The 23,451-nt window shown below is 33.5% G+C and overlaps 1 protein-coding gene across 4 annotated transcripts in view; it reads left to right on the top strand.

Moving 5' to 3' along the window:
- Positions 1-23,451, top strand: part of TENM3 (teneurin transmembrane protein 3) — a 502,165-nt gene that overhangs the window by 436,164 nt on the left and 42,550 nt on the right. For all 4 annotated transcript variants that reach the window (XM_058192837.1, XM_058192839.1, XM_058192840.1 and 1 more), the window contains 8 exons: positions 1,541-1,757; positions 3,254-3,373; positions 4,108-4,369; positions 9,439-9,706; positions 11,499-11,642; positions 14,260-14,509; positions 15,018-15,038; positions 17,581-17,813. In XM_058192837.1, coding sequence (XP_058048820.1) covers positions 1,541-1,757; positions 3,254-3,373; positions 4,108-4,369; positions 9,439-9,706; positions 11,499-11,642; positions 14,260-14,509; positions 15,018-15,038; positions 17,581-17,813 — 1,515 coding nt within the window. The remainder of the gene's footprint in view (positions 1-1,540; positions 1,758-3,253; positions 3,374-4,107; positions 4,370-9,438; positions 9,707-11,498; positions 11,643-14,259; positions 14,510-15,017; positions 15,039-17,580; positions 17,814-23,451) is intronic.

Raw genomic sequence — 23,451 nt, 5'->3', positions numbered from 1 at the left:
GCATGTAGAGCCATCTCTCCAGGCATGTGAGCCATCGCCCATTGCTCTTCCGGTTTCTGGCATGCCAGCCAGCTGGTCTTCATGTGTGTGGGAGCACCGGTGTACACCAAGACGATGATCTTCCACTTTCTGGCACACACATGTGCACCAGCAAACTGATCTTTGCACTTGCATACATGCCAGAAGCCGGAAGACTAGGTGGCTGGTGTGCATGCGCGTGCCAAAAGCTGGGAGATCATCTTCCTGGTGCGCACATGCATGCCGGGCAGCTGCTCTTCTGGTTTCCGGTGCGTGCATGTGCACCAACCAGCTGGTTTTCATGCACGCCACAAAGCAGAAGAACAGGTGGCACATCGGAAACTGGAAGACCATCTTCCCGGCACACGCATGTGCACAGGGCAGTTGCTCTTCCGATTTTTGGCACGGTTGCGCTCCCGTTTCAGCACTTAGTGCCAAAAAGATTCGCCAACACTAGTATAGAGAGGAAAGACTAATGGAGAGAGCACACAGCTCGGGGAGCAGGAGCTCTTGTGCTAATTGTTTTGAGTTTTCAATGTGATTTTACCTGCTGCTTTCTATCTGCTAGAAAGTTTATAATCCACCTACAAATATGGTTAGGTACAGCTAGCAGAGTCACACTGGAGAGAAGAATTTCTGGAATGATGGTATTGAATGCCAAGCTGAAGTCTACAAAAAGGACCCTTGCATAAGTCCTTGGGCATTCAAGATGTAGTCCAGTGCAATGTTAACAGCATCATCCACCAATCTGTTTACATAGTAGGCAAATTGCAAAGAGTCTAGCAGTGGATCCATAATGATTTTCAGGTGGACCAACACTAACCTTTCAAAAGTTTTCATAACTATTGATGTCAGAGCAACCAATCTGTAGTCATTCAGCTCCTTGATGGAGGGTTTCTTGGCCAGTGATATGATAGTAGAGCATTTGAAGCAAGAAGGGGCATAACACATCTCCATTTATTTTTTTTTTATTTATTTATTTAGTTTAGTTTATTAAAGAAGCAGGTGAAGATGAGGGCCAGTTGATTAGCACCAGTAGTGGACTCCTCTTTCTTACCTTCACTACCGGTTCGGAACTGGGAGTGTGCACTTGCTTTACACATGTGTGGCGCTTCTGAACATGCACAGAACCTTCTGCACATGTGCAGAGCATCCATGATGATGTCCGGGCGGGTGATCGGAGACTCCTGCTGTCGCACTACTGGTTCGCCCGAACAAGGGTGAACCAGTAGAAACCCACCATTGATTAGCACAGACTTTCAAGAAAGAAGGAATTACTCTGTCTGGGCCTGGTGTTTTTCCAGTCTTTTCTCTGTGAAACAGAGACCCCACACCTCTTTTTCTAGGATCACTAAAGGAAGGTGATAAGTTCTTTACCTACTCCGAGCTCCCTACTCTTTTTAAGAAGCTAAACTTCTAATTTTATTTCATATTACATTCAATACAGCAATCATGTACTTGCTCTTTAGAAAAAAAATACTAATAAGTATTGCTGTTTTTCTTTTGACTTTTTTGTCTGTAGATGGATTAGTTGACTGCATGGATCCTGACTGCTGTTTGCAGAGTTCCTGCCAAAACCAGCCTTACTGTCGAGGATTGCCTGACCCACAAGATATTATTAGCCAAAGTCTGCAATCACCATCTCAGCAAGCTGCTAAATCCTTTTATGATCGGATCAGTTTTCTTATAGGACCAGAAAGCACGCATGTTATTCCTGGGGAAAGCCCATTCAATAAGAGGTGACTGTATCATTGTACTATTAAATAAAAAGTAATGTCTTAAGAACTTTTTTTACATTTCTGATGCTCTATTTTTTCCCCCAGGATAGTTGGAAACTTTCAAACTTTGAAGTCGAACTGTGTGGCTATTATATATAAAATTTCAGTCTGTTTACACACCTTTTCTTGTTTGAGATGTCTACGTTCTAGTAGGATATTAGGGTTCTGCAAATCTTACTCACCCAACTGATTTGAGTTAGCGCTGCTGGAAGTATATCATACATGTGAAAATACTTCTGAAGGGAAGGCAGTAATGCACTTTTAAAACAAAACTCAATGCATAATATAAATTATGAATTATTTTAGTAACACTGTGAACTCTATAACAGCACAGTGCATAAACTGCCTGTAGAGAGTTTATTCAGCAGTTGTACATTTCAAAATAATCTGGTAACAGAAAGCAGGTATTCTGTGCCTTATTGAGAGAAAGTAGTAATTTATACTAAAGGTCTTCTATTTGGAATAATTTAGCTGCATTAATCCGGATTGACACAGGTATTGATTAAAAGTATTAGAGAAATGTTTCTTAAGACTCCCATAAATTCTGTATTTTGCATCTCCCAAAGATGCAAAATTTCTTGCCTAAAGAGCTTGCCTAAAAAGAAACTAGCAAAACATTTTTCTTTGGAAAAGTGCAAAAGTTAGGTCCTGATTTTAAAACATATTACTAATTTATTCATTTTACCCAATGACTCAGAATGCTTTGATTGCAATTCAGAAAACCTTGTATTTGAAATCAGAGAATTGTACACAGTAGTAGGCATTTACAGTAGTGTTCTCCTGTTGTAGCATATCATATAAATTGAAAAAAATGCATACATACATATGTCCATATGTACCACAAATTGAAATTTATAGAATTAATAACATTTTTATTTAATAGCTCAGTAGTATTTGAAGAAAAAAATCATGTAATTTATGTATGGTGCATTGCTTCTTGAACTTTTCCTATTGGCTATTGATTTTGAGGTGTTGATTTTCTGATTGAATGAAATCTTCTACCAAATGATTGTACTCATATTTGCAGTTAGAAAGGAAGATGCCACAGTTGAAAATGCTAAAGCTCAAATTCTAAATACATTCAACATGGAATTAACATTTCAAATTCAATAAATTAAATGTAGTAATCATACACAGGATTACACTATAAATTACTGCATAGCGAATAACATTTCCATAGAAAGAAATATACCGGATCTGAAAAGGACCTTTAGCAACAAAATATAGTGGGCAAAGCTGTATTTACTTGATGCAACTTTTGGGTATTCAGATATTGCATGTTCACATACATTAAAGTGTTAACAGAAAGAGTCACTATAAGTAAATAAGAATTTGAAATGAAGTTGAAATTAAATTGCATATAATGCTGTGAAACTAATATAATTTAATGTTTATTGTTGGACAAAGTCTAGTTTGTAAGATTTCTGAATGATCTAAATTTGTGTCTTTCTCCACAGTCTTGCATCTGTTATAAGGGGTCAAGTATTAACAGCAGATGGAACACCACTAATTGGAGTTAATGTCTCTTTTTTACATTATCCTGACTTTGGTTATACAATCACTCGTCAAGATGGAATGTAAGTTTTTTCATGCACCTGAAATATGGCAGTTTTCATTCTTCTATCTATATATCAGAATCATTGCACCGATAGGTTGCAAGATAGCTAACTATTGTAAATTTGAAAATGTCAGTTTTGGAAGGCAATTTTCTTTTTGCTTCTTAACTGCCACATATTTTAGCTGGGGAAGTTGGGAGGGAGTTGTTGGAGTGGTAGAAAGTTAGTCATAACAACATTCCGTATTCAAGGACTTTTACCTGCATCTGATGTAGACTGCCTGAAGACTGTATCCAATTGAGTGTGAAGAGTTGATTGGACAATGTGATGAACTTGTGGGTGTGGGGCAGGGCTGTGAACTGTCAACTGGGTGTGGAAAACCTGGAAGCTTTCAGTTTCGGGTTTTCCCAGCTGTGCCAACATAACATCTCTAATAAATTGGAACTTTGAGGAACCTCAAGCCTCAGAGCCTTATTTCATTGGGGGTGATCCTTGGAACCCTGACAGAAATTGGTTGGACTTTGATAAGTGACCACCAGGAGGAATCAGATTTATCAGCTACATTGGGAAGCAAAAAAAACTGGTTTGCACAAGTATCAAACCTGTGCTAAGAAAACTGCATAAATATGTTCCTGAAGTCACAAGGAGTTGTGCTTAACTTAGAAGAGTTATTACCATTAAATCTTAATTGTATATATCAGTTGGAAAGCTGTAAATTTAAGATGTATTACTAAATAATTATCTGGTTTACCTAGGTTTGACTTGGTGGCAAATGGTGGTGCATCATTGACTTTAGTGTTTGAACGATCACCATTCCTTACTCAGTACCATACAGTCTGGATTCCATGGAACGTCTTCTATGTCATGGACACCCTTGTTATGAAGAAGGAGGAGAATGACATTCCTAGCTGTGATCTAAGTGGATTTGTAAAACCAAATCCCGTAATTGTATCATCACCTTTATCTACCTTGTTCAGGATCTCCCCCGAAGATAGCCCTATTATTCCTGAGACACAGGTAAACTGCCATTTAAGTGTAAATATCTTTGCATTCAAATAATTGAAATATTATTTTAAAGTCATTAAAATAACAAAAACAATAATATATAATTTGTATTGGTCTTATCATTGTGCTGGTTAAAAACTTTCCACTTTATCAATTCCTAAGTATTTATCAATACTCAGCTAATGTCTTAACCTTTCTATAGTTCATTTTGACCCTTCAAGTCTCGTTAGTTTCATTTTAGAGTTATGTGATCCCAAGTCACTCCTGTTTCCTGACACTTTGTCTTACCATTTTCTGAACAAACAATTATGTGACACCTAATAGTTAATTTGCCTAAAAGAAATCTCAAAGTATTCAGCGCTCTTCAAATGCTTTTGGGCTTCTGGCCATTATAAATGTGAAAATAATATACTGATTTCTGTTATCTATTTTTTTTCTAAATTTTTTGCACCTTTATCCTCATATCAGCAGATTCAGAGTGGTGAGACTATTTTATTTAATATTAAATTTATATCTTCCCTTTTTGTTTATTCCAGTACTCATGGTGGCCTACAGTAATAGAAACATAAAATGTAAATCTTAATAAAATTAATAAAGGTAATTACAAAAACCAACATTAAAATCAACCATTTAAATAAAGAGATATTTTTGGCATCTTCCTTAATAGTAAGAGAGGGTCAGCTAGACCTCCTTCAGAACATATTCCATAGACTGGCAGCCACACAAGAATAGATCCTTTTCCATGCCAAATGTTGGGCTGCAAGGACATCTTCAACAGTGTTTCTCCTCTAAGTTACAGAGAAAATTCATATGGTAGAACAGTTCCACAGATAATCAGGCCTAAGCCATTTAGGACTTTTTAAATGAACACTAGCACCATATATAGTGCTTGATGAATAACTGGTAACCAGTGCAGATCTTTATTTACAGGAAACATTTGATTTCTGTTCCTGAGTCGCCTCATTGTAATTTATCAGCATTTCTCATATAAAGTGCATTGCAATGCCGTAATCAATACATGTTGCATCTGTTCATATGTTCGACTAGATCAGGAAGACCTTGCTGTAATTATGGAGATTCAGTCCTTTATTTGAAAGCAGTAGGAGGATTATTGACCCATCCAAGATCAGCTTCTCCTTAATTCCAAAGTCTCCGTTTCTTTTTCCCAACATTTCCATCTAGCCTGGATTTAATTTCAATCTGTTCTTCGTTATATAGCCATTATTGAGATTAGGCTATGCTCAAGGGTATTGATTGCCTCCTTGATATTAAAAGATAGGGAGTTTGAGTTCTCGCTTTACGCATGAGACCAGGCTTCAAACTATCCTACTTCAGGTACATTATGCAAAAACCCGCTTCCAAAAGCTGTTTGGAAAATCTATTGCTGGAAAAGGTGAAAGTAAAGAGAAGATGAGAACCAGCAGCAAGGTGGATGGACTCAGTCACAGTGGCAGTGAGTACACTGTAAGACCTAATAGAACAAATTTTCATGAAGAAAATCTTCGTATTGCCAAGAATTTAAAATAACTTGATGGCAGATGATTGATTTTTTAAAAAATACAAAGCTCCATACCAGCAGTTTCAGATTTTAAACAGCATAGGAGACAAAATAGAACCTGTGAACAATGATGCAAATATCAGTTATCATGAAGATGACAGTGGCTATCATTTTGTCATCAGCAGAAATTTCAGTGTCATCTGTATACATGAGGTTGGTGATGAACGCTCCTTGGCTAAATTCAATTCCACGCCTATTTATGAAAACTTTTCTTACGGTGGAATATTGTAGCAATAAATTGCAGCAATACAATAGCAGTGGATACAAGATGCATATGTGGCATTAAAATATAAGACACATCAAGCACTGTAATCAGGAACTGCCCTTTGTTATGATAACTGTACTTTTCTAATGAGACAAGACCTCCAGAGCATCACTTGGGGTCAAGATACAATGCTGCTTATCATGAAAATACTACTTAAGCCTGGGTTGAGGCATAACTTCACCCAGTGAAGTTGTCTTCATCTAAAAGTTAAACAAGAGATATGAGAGCATCAACCCCAGAAGCCTGCCTTCTCTATTATGGTCCTATGCCCTCTGGAATAGAATCTGAGATCTGTGTGTTTCTTACTGTGATGACATTCCAGGAGGCTTTGAAATTATGGTTGTTTTCCCAGACCTTAGGGTAGAATATTTGTGGAGCCTGTCGGTTATGTTTTCAATTTGACAGAATGTACTTGTCTAGAACCACAACATCTTCTTTCTAGTAGTTCTTTTTATTTTTTCTAATGTTTTCATATAACCCCTTGGAGTCACTTTGGAGTTGGACAGCCTCTGCATTTCATATATTAATAAAATAAAGTTCTGAGGCAACCTATAAACCACAGGCTTTGCAGTGGTTTTGCACTCATCTCTCCTATCATCACCAATTGGAAAGAACCATAGTTCTCTAAAGATTAGGTGGAGGCAGAGAAATAAGCAGTTTTACTGCACCCACTGTTGTGGAATCAGATTTCAAATGGGCCCTGAAAATGCTCCCACTCCATGTTTGATCTCATTCAAAAGGGAAGTTTCTCCATTTGTTCATCAATCTTATATTGGATTTCTTGTTGTGGAAGGTGACAGTGTTCCATTAACAGGAGCCATGCACCCCAAAGCATATATGGATTTGAAGAATGGATCTGAGTAGTAGAGTAATATTTATATAGCACATTTCCTCCAAGGGAATGCATATGCTTTCCACCCTCAAGAGCAGATATTTCCTTTTACTTTGATGATACCAATGCTCAGTCTAAATCCAGCTTTTGGGGGAAAAAATTCTGGTGTTTAATAATTAATAATATGCAGGCCTAACAAAGCTATATCCCAGTTGCTATAAAAAAATTCTTGCAACTCTGAAAAGTATAGTATTTATTTTGTTTCAGAAGCTACCCGACTTGATTTGAGGTTTATAGTTCTCTTTTTAGAAAATTTTTCATCTTAATGAGGAATTTTGGTAGCTTTATAGCTGAAATTTAAACTTCTAATTTGTAATGTTTTTTTTTCAACTGAGTTGGAATTGCCTTAAAAAAGCAATTGACTGCTTGCCTTGTTGTTTGCATGAACTTTTAATGAAAAGAAAGTGTTTTTAAAAGTTTAAAATGTTTCTTATATCAATGAACATCGATCAAAATAATAAGTAAACTTCCCTAAGCTAAGCAATATTTTAAACATTTTCATGTTAGTAACAACCATATAAAATATAATTGTAATATTTGGAACTAAATTCTATAGGAATTAAAAGTTACAAAATTAAAGATGTTGTATTTGTATTTTAAAATAAGGAACTTTCAAGCTTCATGTACAATACACATTTTCACTGGTATCAATAGAAAAACCTCTTATGTGAAGGAATCTTGCCTTACTTTTAATTTTTTTAAGAATTACATGTTAAATTCCATATTCTTTTTAAAAAGATTACATTTCTATAAATGAATACTTCTCCTTTAAGCTTTTTACCCATTTATGCTTAATCTTGCTTTAGTCTACTGTTGTAATGTGGGAATAACCTTGAGAGATAAAGGGAAGACATGCTGCATAGGGAATGATCATACCCGCAAGAGGAGAGGAGCCTGCAAGTGCTTAACAGTCAGAAAAAGAAATCTAGGAAGGACTCACCATAATTGATCAGGCTGTTGAAAGTGACAATGAGAGATTTGTACTTTCAGATTTGCAATTCTATTAATGTAGCCATACAATAAAGTAGTATTAGCTCATCTGGTTCTGTTTCCTGTCTGGTTTACTTGGGAGGACTGACAATTGTAGTACTCTTCTTAATTTATTTTACAATGAGCATTTGATTTTTTTAAAATTACAAAATGACATGCAATCAAACAAATGGGGATTGTAAAACTTTTCCTACTCTATGTATTACTAAATTCTTATCTATATACATCAAAGCAACAAACAATTATTCTGAAAACCCCAGAAGTCATACTACTTTGCACTCAATAGATGAGTGCAAAGAGGCCAGTCCATCATTAAAAATATAAATCATAGATGCCACTACAGCGAGCGACATCATGAGTCCCTCCAAAATCATAGCCAAACTAAGTCCAATTATCCAGGAATTCACAAAGATATTTAAAGGATAAGACTAATATATCAGCAATATATAATATACCAGATTTATTAGATATAGAAAAAGTAAAGATAAAGGCCAGTTTGGTGTAGCAGTTAAAGGCATTGAGCTAAACACCATGAAACTGCGAGCTCTAGTTATTTTTTAAGCATGGTGATATCTTTAGACCAATCACTGTCTATCTACTCTAGGAAGAAGATAGTGGCTAACCAAGAAAATTGGGTAAACATATCCAAATAATCTTCAGGATTCAAAACTGACTTGAAAGCATGTATGCATGTGCACAAACACACACACACACAAAAGCCATAACTCAGAGTGATAGATACTGCTGAAGTAATGGTCTACTTCAATGGATACAAGACAATTTATATGAAATCACGTTATTAAGGTTATGTGTTCTTTTCTGGCAAAAACAATTGGAAATTTTTGCCAGCATAGTCTTCTTCCAATAGTAGTATAAGGGTTTTAGGTTGTTGTGATACTGATCATATAATCTAGACAAATGTTAGTTTAAATTTCATGTTGATTAATCATCATTAATTGAGAATGTTATTGAAGACATACTATGTCAAATAGGTAAGTTAAATTTTCTGTAAACTTTCAGTCCAGATTAGTTTAAAAGAAAAAGTTTTAAGTCTAATTAAATGCAGTCTCAAATTTTATCAACATTCGTATAATATGAGTTATTTTTGATACTGCTATATTTGCTATGGTTCCATAGAGAATATTTTTCTAAAAGTATCTACACTTGTACATCTTGATAAAACTATTAAATTGTATTTCAAAATTCCAGTAAATCATATAAAACTCATATAGTACATCATATAAAACTGAATAGTATATTACTATTCTTAAATGATTGATACAAAACTAGGTTTACAGCTATAGTAATTATCCAATTATGTGCACTAAACAAATAGCAAACTCGGGTTAATTTGTCAATTTTTTTTCATATTTTAGGTGCTCCATGAAGAAACTGCAATACCAGGAACTGATCTGAAATTGTCATACTTAAGCTCCCGAGCGGCGGGGTATAAATCTGTACTTAAGATCACAATGACACAGTCTGTGATACCATTTAATTTAATGAAAGTTCATCTTATGGTGGCAGTAGTAGGAAGACTTTTCCAAAAATGGTTCCCTGCATCCCCAAATTTGGCTTATACATTTATATGGGATAAAACTGATGCATATAATCAAAAGGTCTATGGTTTATCTGAAGCTGTTGGTAGGTTTTGTTTGTTATCAGGTTCTTTTGAATACACTAATATTATGTAGCAAAAATTATATTCAGTAGTATAATTCATGGTGGATACATTCTATAGAAAAAACCAAAATTATGCTGTAAATTAAATACAGTATTGCAGTCTGTTATACAAATCAAATGTAATTTTTATGTACAAATACAGAACTATGAAAGGAATAATCATACTAATTTTGTAACTATTGTATTGATTGTGATAAACTGTTATTTTTACATTGGGGAAAGTAATAGAAATAGCTGCATTGAGTGAATCATTTCTAATGCTAACTTACATGAAGAAACATACATTTGTTTTTGCAGAAAAAGCCTTATGCAGCCATGGTGTTTTCAAAATTGCCTGAAATTTGCTATTCAGCATCTGATACTTCACAACACATGGAGCCACTTATTTCAAGGGAACATCAGTATATCAATATATGAGAGCTTCTAGTTTTAATTATTCAGTACATTAATTAAATCTTCAGATACTGATAAAAAATTGCTAATTAAATGTCCAGACCTGAAAATAAGCAAACCCAAGATGTCTGAATATGCAAATAAACAGTTATTTACATATTTATTTATTTATTCATTCTATTTATACCATTCCTTCTCTCCAGGAGCTGACAGTAGACTATATAATGCTCCCTTCTCCAGTATTCTTATAATAATGATATGTGATAGGTTGGGCTAAGCAATTGTGAAACTCCAAAATGTCCAATGAATATCCACAGCTGGATCCTTCTAGTCCTAATCCATCATCTTAATTAATGTAGCACACAATTATTCCACACATATAATGGATGTGAAAAAAGTTTTATTTAAACTTATTCTAGCATAAAATTCTGTTGAGGTCTTTCTGAAGTAAGACACAGGAGATGACAAACAGTAGAAATGTGCATCCATATTGGATATATTCAACTTCTCTATTTTCGAAATAAAATTTATATGATTATAGCTACCTCCTTTGGTAGACCAAATCAGTGGATGGAATAGACAATTTTTAAAACTGTACCAATTAATACTGACACAATTTTCAGAGGACTGACAGTTATAGAATTACAAGAAAACTAATTAAATGTTTGATAGTTTCAAACACAATTACTTTGGTCAGAATTTTTAGGATCTGTTTTATCCTGTGCAGGTTCAAATCCAACTTTAGCCTTGGAAACTTACTGGGTGAGTTTAGGCCAGATGCTCATAGCACAACCTAACTCATAAAATGGTGGGAAAATAGCAGAGGATATGCTACCTTGAGTTCATGGAGGAAAGGTGGAATATAGCAAATGGATAAATATTATATTCCATAATACCTTTTGCCCTACAAAATATATTGGTTTTCATATAATCTTTTTATTATACTTTTTACTGAATTTGATTAATGAGAATAGTAATTGTGATCTTTGTATCTGTAAATGAGTAACTATTATTTTTTATTGGATTCTGAATCAAGCCATGCCAGCCTTCATGTCATATTTTAAAAGAAATCATTTAATTTTTTGAATTTAATTTCAAAATCTTTAATTTCAGAATTTGTGGGTACCACATTGCCAGCTTCTGTTTGGATTTATAGTTTTCTATATTATATTGTTAGTGCTTAAACAATTTTTTATTTAAATGTCAACATTTAAACATTAAAATTAATCAGATAAAATAGTTAAAAGCCTTTCACGGTCACTCTATATTAATACTGTAAATGAAAATAAATTAATCATGACTATCTTGCATTGTATTGCATTAGTTTATAGTAAAATAATTATGTTATTATTTATTTCAGTATCTGTTGGTTATGAATATGAATCTTGTTTGGATCTAACACTGTGGGAAAAACGGACAGCCATTCTACAAGGTTATGAACTGGATGCCTCCAACATGGGTGGATGGACACTGGACAAACACCATGTATTAGATGTTCAAAATGGTGAGTATTATTAATCTTATAATGTTATGTAGTGCATCTTAATTGAAAAGCATAAAACCCCAGATTCCAAGTCTGAACATTAAGCACCTTAAAAAAAATGTTTACAGGCTTTCTCTTGGAGAATGCTGTTTTTTCCAATAATGTGATTAATTCATTACTCTGAAACACAGAAACATGTATTCAGAAATTACAGTTCTCCTTTATTTTAAAATTCAAATTTACAAGCATACTTTAACCCACATAAACACCATGACAATATTTTCTTTTTCGTAGTACATATGAAAATACTGTATTGCTCTTTGCTGCCTCTCTAATTTCCATGCAATATAGCAGTACATTTTCACTCTTTTATCTGATTATATCTCTCCAAACATACTCTATGCAAAGTATTCAAACAAAAAAACTGTCTGTGTATGATAGAGAGAGAGGGAGAGAGAAAGTGAAATAAATCATAAGAGGTTGGTAAAGGAATATGTCCTCCTTAAGAAAATATCTGTATGAGCAATAAAACTAGACACCCGCTTGATGGCAAATAATCAAATAGAAATAATGCTGATTTAATAGGGAAATAAGTAAAATGTTGGCCCTTTCTCAAGAGATGGTATCCTACCCCTTTTAAATGGGCTGTTAACCATGAAACAATACAAAACGAAGAAGCTATCCAGTCAATGCCGTAACCCATGTAAGGTAAAAGAAATTGATGGCCAAGAACTTATTCATGCAATCATGTTTATATATATATATATATATATATATATATATATATATATATATATATATATATATATATATGTATATATGTATTGGCTTAGAGTAAATATGTGGTAGGTTTTTATATGGATATCTTGAATGACTGCAATAGTCTAATGTTCATCTTTGTCTTGTTTATATTAAAAGAGAGATGTGAAGGGAAAAAAATTCAGTGTAATGAGGACACGTGTAAATCAGATGGTATAGTGCTAACCTCTAGGAAACATGATTAAATTTATAGAACTCATGTATTGAAGTAACATTGCAGGTTTCCTGATTGTTATAAAGGATGTAATCATAGAAGTAGGGTTCAGATTCCAGTAGTGTACTTTTCTCCTAAGTGCTTATGAGGAACTGAATTCCATATAGTGTAATGATGTAGTCTTCTATATAGTCTTCTGGGAGGGAGGGAGGGAGGTGGTGGGTGGGTGGAAGATAGATAGATAGATAGATAGATAGATAGATAGATAGATAGATAGATAGATAGATAGATAGATAATACGTTTAGTAGTGTATGAAATATTTACCTAATGAAAATAAAGTAGCTTGGATTGTGAAACTTCGTAAATATATTTTACTGGTAATCATAAAGTATAATAATTATCATGAATTTCAATTTTAAATTTTGTACAGTCAGTGAAACCAGTATTACTATACAGTACAAAGTGATGTGTACATTGCATGATTTAAATTAGATTGAGATTTATAATGAAACAAATGTTACAATAATAGCTCACTGTTCCTGCAGCAGACTTAGATTGACTCATTAATCTTGATAATAATGAGGAAAGAAGTCTGTCGAACAGACAGCATTAATTGTGAAAGTGTACATTAGGCACATATCTTTCTTCCCCACATTTCCTGTGAAGGTCATAAAAAATGATGCTGGCAAGATACTTTGTCTTTTTCCAATGATTGTTGATGCCTTTGAGCAGAACTAGGTTTAAAAGGCAGGTGGCCTGCAAAAGCATTTTTGTCGTGTTTGACATCTGAGAACCTAACTGCAAACACATTATAAAACCAGACTCTGCAACCCAAAGTAAATTATTATAAAACCATTTTGCAATGTGAAATTGGGGCTGTCAGAAAACTCCTCTACAGTAATAACATACTAATACAAGATTTTGACTCGTATCAGCACATATATTTGTAGTTTATTCCAAGAAAAGAAAGAATGTGAAAACATTTCTCCAATCCAACATTCAGCCAAAACTAAAAGAGAAAATCTGCATGCAAATGAATTCTGCAGTTCTCTTTCATATAGCAGACTGAGAAGCAGTTTATGCAGAGACGCAATCAACATACCAGCTCTCTGGAACAAAAGAAGACAAACATAGATGTGGATTCTGTCTAGAAACAGAAGAGTATTGCTAACTGGGGTTACACGCACATAGCTCTTGTTCTTGGTAACCAGCTGTACAGCAGCTGTTTGCATATGTTTTTCTGCTTCCACATATTTGGCTTATTATATGTAACATTACAAACCTAGATAGAAAATAATGTAAGAGGGATTCATTATGGATTTATGAAGATCCTTGTTTTTCTTATTATTGAATTAGCTGTAAATATGAATGGTTGAGACAAATATTTAACTATACCTTAACTATACATAAAGTTACAGTTGGAATTGAAAGGACAATGCCAATGGGATTCTAAAAGTTTGTTTCTTGGTATGTGCTCACAATACTTAATGAATAAACTAATGCTGAATTTCATTGGGATGTGTTCAGATGCACTATTCATATATTAGCATCCATTAAATGCAATCACACTGTGAAATTTTAAGTTTACTTTATTTAAAATGTATCTGGTTATTAAAAGTTATTACAGAGACAAGGGGGATCATGTTTCTGGCTTTTTTTTAAAGGAATCCTGTATAAAGGCAATGGGGAAAATCAGTTTATCTCTCAGCAACCACCAGTTGTCAGTAGTATAATGGGTAATGGCCGACGGCGCAGCATTTCTTGCCCAAGTTGCAATGGTCAAGCAGATGGCAATAAACTCTTGGCTCCAGTTGCCCTAGCTTGTGGAATTGATGGAAGCCTGTATGTAGGAGATTTCAACTATGTTCGACGGATATTCCCATCTGGAAATGTAACAAGTGTACTTGAACTAAGGTATATTTTCCCCTAATTTTAAATACCTAATTTTTAGAATGCGATTGTGATGATTCAGTAGTGTCTCTTTGCCCATCAGAATATAAAAATACAAATGGTATCAAAATATTATTTTATTCACACAGCTAGAAAACCATTTAATATCTCATAACCATTCAGGTGGCCATACCAATGTGTGGCTACAGTGTTTGACTATTACTGGGGAAGCTAAGTTTGGGTCTTTTTTCAGCCATAAAAATTAACTTAAAAATTAAAATTGAATCAGTGTTTCTCTCTCAGCCCAAATGATTTCACAGGTTGGTTGTTGTGGGAAAAAATTGGAGGATGGAGCATTGTGTATGCCACCTGGAGCTCCCAGAAAAAAGGCAGGATATCAATATAACTAACAAATTAATACATAAAATTAAGGCTAAAATCTTACTAGCAACCTTACCAATTTTTTGTTCCTTTAACTTTTTCCTTCTAATACTGTTCTCTTTGCTCTTTCCTCTTTTGCCTACCTACCAAGAAATAAAGATTTTAGACATAGGTAAGCATTTTAAGCATGTTTTAAGCTATTATTGGCTTTAAATGAGTAAATAAGGTACTACAAAAACTACTTCAAACATTTGAATAAAATAATAGTAAAACTATTCTGAGATAAATCTTAGTAAGTATAAGGTAAAAACTTGCTACTGTTCATTATTAATCAACTTTCACACCCCAGTTTAACTTGTTACATTTTAAAGTATGACTCTTTTGAAAAATGTAATGTTTAAAACAGATAAAACAGTGATTCATTATCTTTATATATTTCTGATTGTTTTTAAGGTATTGGCTATGTTTTATTTCAATATTTGCTGTCTTCATTCTGCTATACCCATCACCCACCTCATTGTCTTTTGGGCATCCTCAATACCATTGACAGAGACTGCCATGCTGCCTTTTTATATGGAATCCATTTACACATTTGATTGCTGCGCATCAAGGCTTGCAGTAATCTAGATACATAGTTGAGCATTGTACAAACATGTCTGGTTTTCAACAGAATAGATCAGAGAATGTTTTAGCGCTTTGATGGACAATCTGATATACAAAATTTAATCTCTGGCATCTCAAATGTGTCTGAAGCTCTTAACATTGGAATGGAATGGAATGGAATTGGGAACAGGAAGAAGAACAGAACTCTTTCTTTGGCCAAGTGTGACTAGACACACAAGGAATTTGTCTCCGGTACAGAAGATATTAGAGAGAATCTACTTTTCTGTTTATAATTTTTTTTAAAAAGAATTAAAATAGTTCGAATCCCACTTTCTTTATGAGGTGTTTTAATGATATACATGAGTTTCCCATTTCTCCAATCATAAATTGCTACAAAAGGTAGCTTTCATTAAAATATATATTCCTTGAGTTGTTCTCTCTCATCTTAAAAATAACAATATTTGGATTAGTATGTGTTCACTTTCTTTTTCAGTGTATGTGGTTTTTTTTTTGTAATAAAGCTAAGTCAAATTCCACTATTTTGTGCAAGTTAAATATTCTTTGATTTAAATTTAGTTAATTTAAATTTCTCTGTGTAAACTGTGTAAAATTATTATCCAGAGCTGAATTTTATATCTGAATAAAGCTTTTATTTGTCTTTAGACAAAGTCTAAGCACTTTAGTGAGAAGTTATACATGAAAAGGCATACATTTGATCCATTATATTATTTACTGTAACCATCATTATTTTATCTTAAAGAATTTTCAAAAATATATTTTCCAGTTAAGAGGCTTCTGATCAAATCCAGACATACCATTTCTTAAAATAAAAATCAGAACAAGCTGTCAGAATCTTTAGTGCATTGCCAAAACCTGCTCACAATTTAAAAGTACTTAGAATGGCTCCAATTTAGGCTTTTATTGTTCAATTGCCCCGATGCATTAATCACATTTTACTTAAACTTAAACTAATTATATTTTCCATCCAGATTTCTGTTTCTATTAAAATGACATATTAATAATTATTCAAAACGTGTCCCTACTTCAAACCATAATTTAGTCACAACTTGTTTATGTTAACCCCTAACACCCTTTGCCAACAATATTACATGCAATGTGTTATTCTAACACTGTTATATTTATATTTATGAAATACTAAGCAATATTTTTTGTGAACAGATGCTCTGATATCACCAAATCTATTGAATACATGTTAGTAGCACATTTGCAAATAAATTAGAAATTGATCTGACGGATACTAAGGCTTTGTGCATTAGTAGGCAGTCTAATATTATCAGCTATATATTTATTCTTTTATGCCATAACTTAGATCTATTGTTACTGATGCAGCTAGTTAAACTTTTGGATTGTATCTTTGAGCAGTAGATATATTCAATAAAGTTATTTACTCATTAGGAAAGAAAACTTTTTCTCCAAAATGTATTGAGCTTTGAAGAAAAGCTCCAAAACTGTATATTCTTTTATTTCATAGGAAAACATGGCATATTTAGGGTTTTTAAAATGCTGTGATATTTTGAAAAAAGCTGGATTTACTCACAAATATGTCTAATATATGGAATTATGCTGAGTGATAAGAAGGTGCTTTTTGATCAGAAGAAAACACAATATTTATCAGTAATGGATCATGTATTCAAATGGCTTAGATTTATGAGAAAATATTGAGAACAAAAGAGCAATCTAAGTGAAGAAATCCAGATATGATTATTTGAAACTAACATTTCAAATATGTTATAGATGTCTTAGAATTATAAACAATTATAGTTTTAAAAGAAAAAGATCACAAAATAATTAATTTGATCCAAATATTAAGACAAATGACAGTATGTGCCTATACAACTAGACCAATTGTACTCAAAGTATTGTCTTTGCCAAGTTAATTATTTTAAAATTTCTCTAATTTCTAATAGAGATTCTAATGGGATATATCTATCAATAGATATAGCCCATATAAACCAAAGCTTTTGGAGTCTTCTATTATTTTTTATAATGTAAAAGGATACTAAATGTTCAAGAACCGCTGAATTAGACAAACAAAAATAGTGATGAGGGATTATAATCATACTAAAAAAAACTTGTTTTCCTTTTTGCAGCAGTAATCCCGCTCATAGATACTATCTTGCAACTGATCCAGTCACAGGAGAATTGTATGTTTCTGATACAAATACAAGACGGATTTATCGTCCAAAATCACTTACAGGAGCAAAAGATCTGACAAAAAATGCTGATGTAGTAGCAGGGACTGGAGAACAGTGCCTTCCATTTGATGAAGCACGATGTGGCGATGGTGGCAAGGCTCTAGAAGCTACTCTGATGAGTCCAAAAGGTGGAGGAAATTGAAAATTTATGAAGAGAAAAATACACAATATTAGTCAGCACTCATGATAACATTTAACACTGTCTAGTTGTTTATTCAATCCTCTACTTATATGTAGTTTTCTGAATGGAAGAACCTTCTAAAAGTAAAGTTGCAAAAATGAAGTCTTTGATTTCCTATCATTAATAATTTGTCTTTCATTATCATGCCTTATGAATATTTTTTACCTTCTATCAAGGATGTCCATGGAAACCTGGAATGATACCTAAAAGATGGCATGTTTATGATGCCATAATTGTGCAAAAACCATAATTACATGCTTGCATCATAAATGTATTGCAAGTACGTAAATCATGTCAATTGCATGATTGCATCATTATGCATATGTCATCATTTGTCCATCTATGGTCATGTATGCATGCTATAAAGACTTTGTATCCAGGGAACCATGAAGGGTTCAATGCTTAACAAACTGCAACAAGCAATGTTTTATTTCAATATTTGCTGTCTTCATTCTGCTATACCCATCACCCACCTCATTGTCTTTGGGCATCCTCAATACCATTGACAGAGACTGCCATGCTGCCTTTTATATGGAATCCATTTACACATTTGATTGCTGCATCAAGGCTTGCAGTAATCTAGATACATAGTTGAGCATTGTACAAACATGTCTGGTTTTCAACAGAATAGATCAGAGAATGTTTTAGCGCTTTGATGGAGGGTGTTTTCCTGCCGCCTTGAAAGAGGCGGTGGTGAGAACCCCTCCTCAAGAAGCCTTCCTTGACCCAACTAGTTTAGCAAATTATCGTCCGGTCTCCAACCTTCGCTTTTTGGCAAAGGTTGTCGAGAGTGTGGTTGCACGACAGTTGCCCCAGTACCTGGATGAAACTGTCTATCTTGATCCATTCCAGTCCGGTTTCCGGCCTGGTCACAGCACGGAAACAGCCTTGGTCGCGCTGGTTGATGATCTCTTGAGGGCTCGGGACAGAGGTTGTTCCTCTGTCTTGGTCCTATTAGATCTCTCAGCGGCTTTTGATACCATCGATCATGGTACCCTGCTGCGCCGACTCGAGGACTTGGAGTGAGTGGCACTGTTCATCGGTGGTTCTCCTCCTACCTCTCCGACGGCATGAGCGGTGTTGACGGGGACAGAGATCGACCCCAAGGCGCCTCTTATGTGGGGTGCCGCAAGGTCGGTTCTCTCGCCTCTTCTGTTCAACATCTATATGAAGCCGCTGGGTGAGATCATCCGTGGTCTTGGGGTGAGTTGTCATCTATCGCTGATGATACTCAGCTCTATATTTCCACCCCTAACCACCCCAACGAGGCTGTTGAAGTGATGTCCCAGTGCCTGAAGCTCTTAACATTGGAATGGAATTGGGAACAGGAAGAAGAACAGAACTCTTTCTTTGGCCAAGTGTGACTAGACACACAAGGAATTTGTCTCGGTACAGAAGATATTAGAGAGAATCTACTTTTCTGTTTATAATTTTAAAAAGAATTAAAATAGTTCGAATCCCACTTTCTTTATGAGGTGTTTTAATGATATACATGAGTTTCCCATTTCTCCAATCATAAATTGCTACAAAAGGTAGCTTTCATTAAAATATATATTCCTTGAGTTGTTCTCTCTCATCTTAAAATAAAAATCAGAACAAGCTGTCAGAATCTTTAGTGCATTGCCAAAACCTGCTCACAATTTAAAAGTACTTAGAATGGCTCCAATTTAGGCTTTTATTGTTCAATTGCCCGATGCATTAATCACATTTTACTTAAACTTAAACTAATTATATTTTCCATCCAGATTTCTGTTTCTATTAAAATGACATATTAATAATTATTCAAAACGTGTCCCTACTTCAAACATTTGAATAAAATAATAGTAAAACTATTCTGAGATAAATCTTAGTAAGTATAAGGTAAAAACTTGCTACTGTTCATTATTAATCAACTTTCACACCCCAGTTTAACTTGTTACATTTTAAAGTATGACTCTTTTGAAAAATGTAATGTTTAAAACAGATAAAACAGTGATTCATTATCTTTATATATTTCTGATTGTTTTTAAGGTATTGGCTATGTTTTATTTCAATATTTGCTGTCTTCATTCTGCTATACCCATCACCCACCTCATTGTCTTTTGGGCATCCTCAATACCATTGACAGAGACTGCCATGCTGCCTTTTTATATGGAATCCATTTACACATTTGATTGCTGCATCAAGGCTTGCAGTAATCTAGATACATAGTTGAGCATTGTACAAACATGTCTGGTTTTCAACAGAATAGATCAGAGAATGTTTTAGCGCTTTGATGGACAATCTGATATACAAAATTTAATCTCTGGCATCTCAAATGTGTCTGAAGCTCTTAACATTGGAATGGAATTGGGAACAGGAAGAAGAACAGAACTCTTTCTTTGGCCAAGTGTGACTAGACACACAAGGAATTTGTCTCGGTACAGAAGATATTAGAGAGAATCTACTTTTCTGTTTATAATTTTAAAAAGAATTAAAATAGTTCGAATCCCACTTTCTTTATGAGGTGTTTTAATGATATACATGAGTTTCCCATTTCTCCAATCATAAATTGCTACAAAGGTAGCTTTCATTAAAATATATATTCCTTGAGTTGTTCTCTCTCATCTTAAAATAAAAATCAGAACAAGCTGTCAGAATCTTTAGTGCATTGCCAAAACCTGCTCACAATTTAAAAGTACTTAGAATGGCTCCAATTTAGGCTTTTATTGTTCAATTGCCCGATGCATTAATCACATTTTACTTAAACTTAAACTAATTATATTTTCCAGTTAAGAGGCTTCTGATCAAATCCAGACATACCATTTCTTAAAATAAAAATCAGAACAAGCTGTCAGAATCTTTAGTGCATTGCCAAAACCTGCTCACAATTTAAAAGTACTTAGAATGGCTCCAATTTAGGCTTTTATTGTTCAATTGCCCGATGCATTAATCACATTTTACTTAAACTTAAACTAATTATATTTTCCAGTTAAGAGGCTTCTGATCAAATCCAGACATACCATTTCTTAAAATAAAAATCAGAACAAGCTGTCAGAATCTTTAGTGCATTGCCAAAACCTGCTCACAATTTAAAAGTACTTAGAATGGCTCCAATTTAGGCTTTTATTGTTCAATTGCCCGATGCATTAATCACATTTTACTTAAACTTAAACTAATTATATTTTCCAGTTAAGAGGCTTCTGATCAAATCCAGACATACCATTTCTTAAAATAAAAATCAGAACAAGCTGTCAGAATCTTTAGTGCATTGCCAAAACCTGCTCACAATTTAAAAGTACTTAGAATGGCTCCAATTTAGGCTTTTATTGTTCAATTGCCCCGATGCATTAATCACATTTTACTTAAACTTAAACTAATTATATTTTCCAGTTAAGAGGCTTCTGATCAAATCCAGACATACCATTTCTTAAAATAACAATATTTGGATTAGTATGTGTTCACTTTCTTTTCAGTGTATGTGGTTTTTTTTGTAATAAAGCTAAGTCAAATTCCACTATTTTGTGCAAGTTAAATATTCTTTGATTTAAATTTAGTTAATTTAAAATTTCTCTGTGTAAACTGTGTAAAATTATTATCCAGAGCTGAATTTTATATCTGAATAAAGCTTTTATTTGTCTTTAGACAAAGTCTAAGCACTTTAGTGAGAAGTTATACATGAAAAGGCATACATTTGATCCATTATATTATTTACTGTAACCATCATTATTTTATCTTAAAGAATTTTCAAAAATATATTTTCCAGTTAAGAGGCTTCTGATCAAATCCAGACATACCATTTCTTAAAATAAAAATCAGAACAAGCTGTCAGAATCTTTAGTGCATTGCCAAAACCTGCTCACAATTTAAAAGTACTTAGAATGGCTCCAATTTAGGCTTTTATTGTTCAATTGCCCCGATGCATTAATCACATTTTACTTAAACTTAAACTAATTATATTTTCCATCCAGATTTCTGTTTCTATTAAAATGACATATTAATAATTATTCAAAACGTGTCCCTACTTCAAACCATAATTTAGTCACAACTTGTTTATGTTAACCCCTAACACCCTTTGCCAACAATATTACATGCAATGTGTTATTCTAACACTGTTATATTTATATTTATGAAATACTAAGCAGTATTTTTTGTGAACAGATGCTCTGATATCACCAAATCTATTGAATACATGTTAGTAGCACATTTGCAAATAAATTAGAAATTGATCTGACGGATACTAAGGCTTTGTGCATTAGTAGGCAGTCTAATATTATCAGCTATATATTTATTCTTTTATGCCATAACTTAGATCTATTGTTACTGATGCAGCTAGTTAAACTTTTGGATTGTATCTTTGAGCAGTAGATATATTCAATAAAGTTATTTACTCATTAGGAAAGAAAACTTTTTCTCCAAAATGTATTGAGCTTTGAAGAAAAGCTCCAAAACTGTATATTCTTTTATTTCATAGGAAAACATGGCATATTTAGGGGTTTTTAAAATGCTGTGATATTTTGAAAAAAGCTGGATTTACTCACAAATATGTCTAATATATGGAATTATGCTGAGTGATAAGAAGGTGCTTTTTGATCAGAAGAAAACACAATATTTATCAGTAATGGATCATGTATTCAAATGGCTTAGATTTATGAGAAAATATTGAGAACAAAAGAGCAATCTAAGTGAAGAAATCCAGATATGATTATTTGAAACTAACATTTCAAATATGTTATAGATGTCTTAGAATTATAAACAATTATAGTTTTAAAAGAAAAAGATCACAAAATAATTAATTTGATCCAAATATTAAGACAAATGACAGTATGTGCCTATACAACTAGACCAATTGTACTCAAAGTATTGTCTTTGCCAAGTTAATTATTTTAAAATTTCTAATTTCTAATAGAGATTCTAATGGGATATATCTATCAATAGATATAGCCCATATAAACCAAAGCTTTTGGAGTCTTCTATTATTTTTTATAATGTAAAAGGATACTAAATGTTCAAGAACCGCTGAATTAGACAAACAAAAATAGTGATGAGGGATTATAATCATACTAAAAAAAACTTGTTTTCCTTTTTGCAGCAGTAATCCCGCTCATAGATACTATCTTGCAACTGATCCAGTCACAGGAGAATTGTATGTTTCTGATACAAATACAAGACGGATTTATCGTCCAAAATCACTTACAGGAGCAAAAGATCTGACAAAAAATGCTGATGTAGTAGCAGGGACTGGAGAACAGTGCCTTCCATTTGATGAAGCACGATGTGGCGATGGTGGCAAGGCTGTAGAAGCTACTCTGATGAGTCCAAAAGGTGGAGGAAATTGAAAATTTATGAAGAGAAAAATACACAATATTAGTCAGCACTCATGATAACATTTAACACTGTCTACTTGTTTATTCAATCCTCTACTTATATGTAGTTTTCTGAATGGAAGAACCTTCTAAAAGTAAAGTTGCAAAAATGAAGTCTTTGATTTCCTATCATTATTATTTATTTATTTATTATTTAAATTTCTATACCGCCCTTCTCCCGAAGGACTAATTTGTCTTTCATTATCATGCCTTATGAATATTTTTTACCTTCTATCAAGGATGTCCATGGAAACCTGGAAT

Source organism: Ahaetulla prasina, chromosome 8 (assembly GCF_028640845.1).
Source record: "Ahaetulla prasina isolate Xishuangbanna chromosome 8, ASM2864084v1, whole genome shotgun sequence".
NCBI classification, from domain to species: Eukaryota; Metazoa; Chordata; class Lepidosauria; order Squamata; family Colubridae; genus Ahaetulla; species Ahaetulla prasina.
The sequence above is the reverse complement of the archived record's forward strand: the minus strand, read 5'-3'. Positions and strand labels throughout refer to the sequence as shown.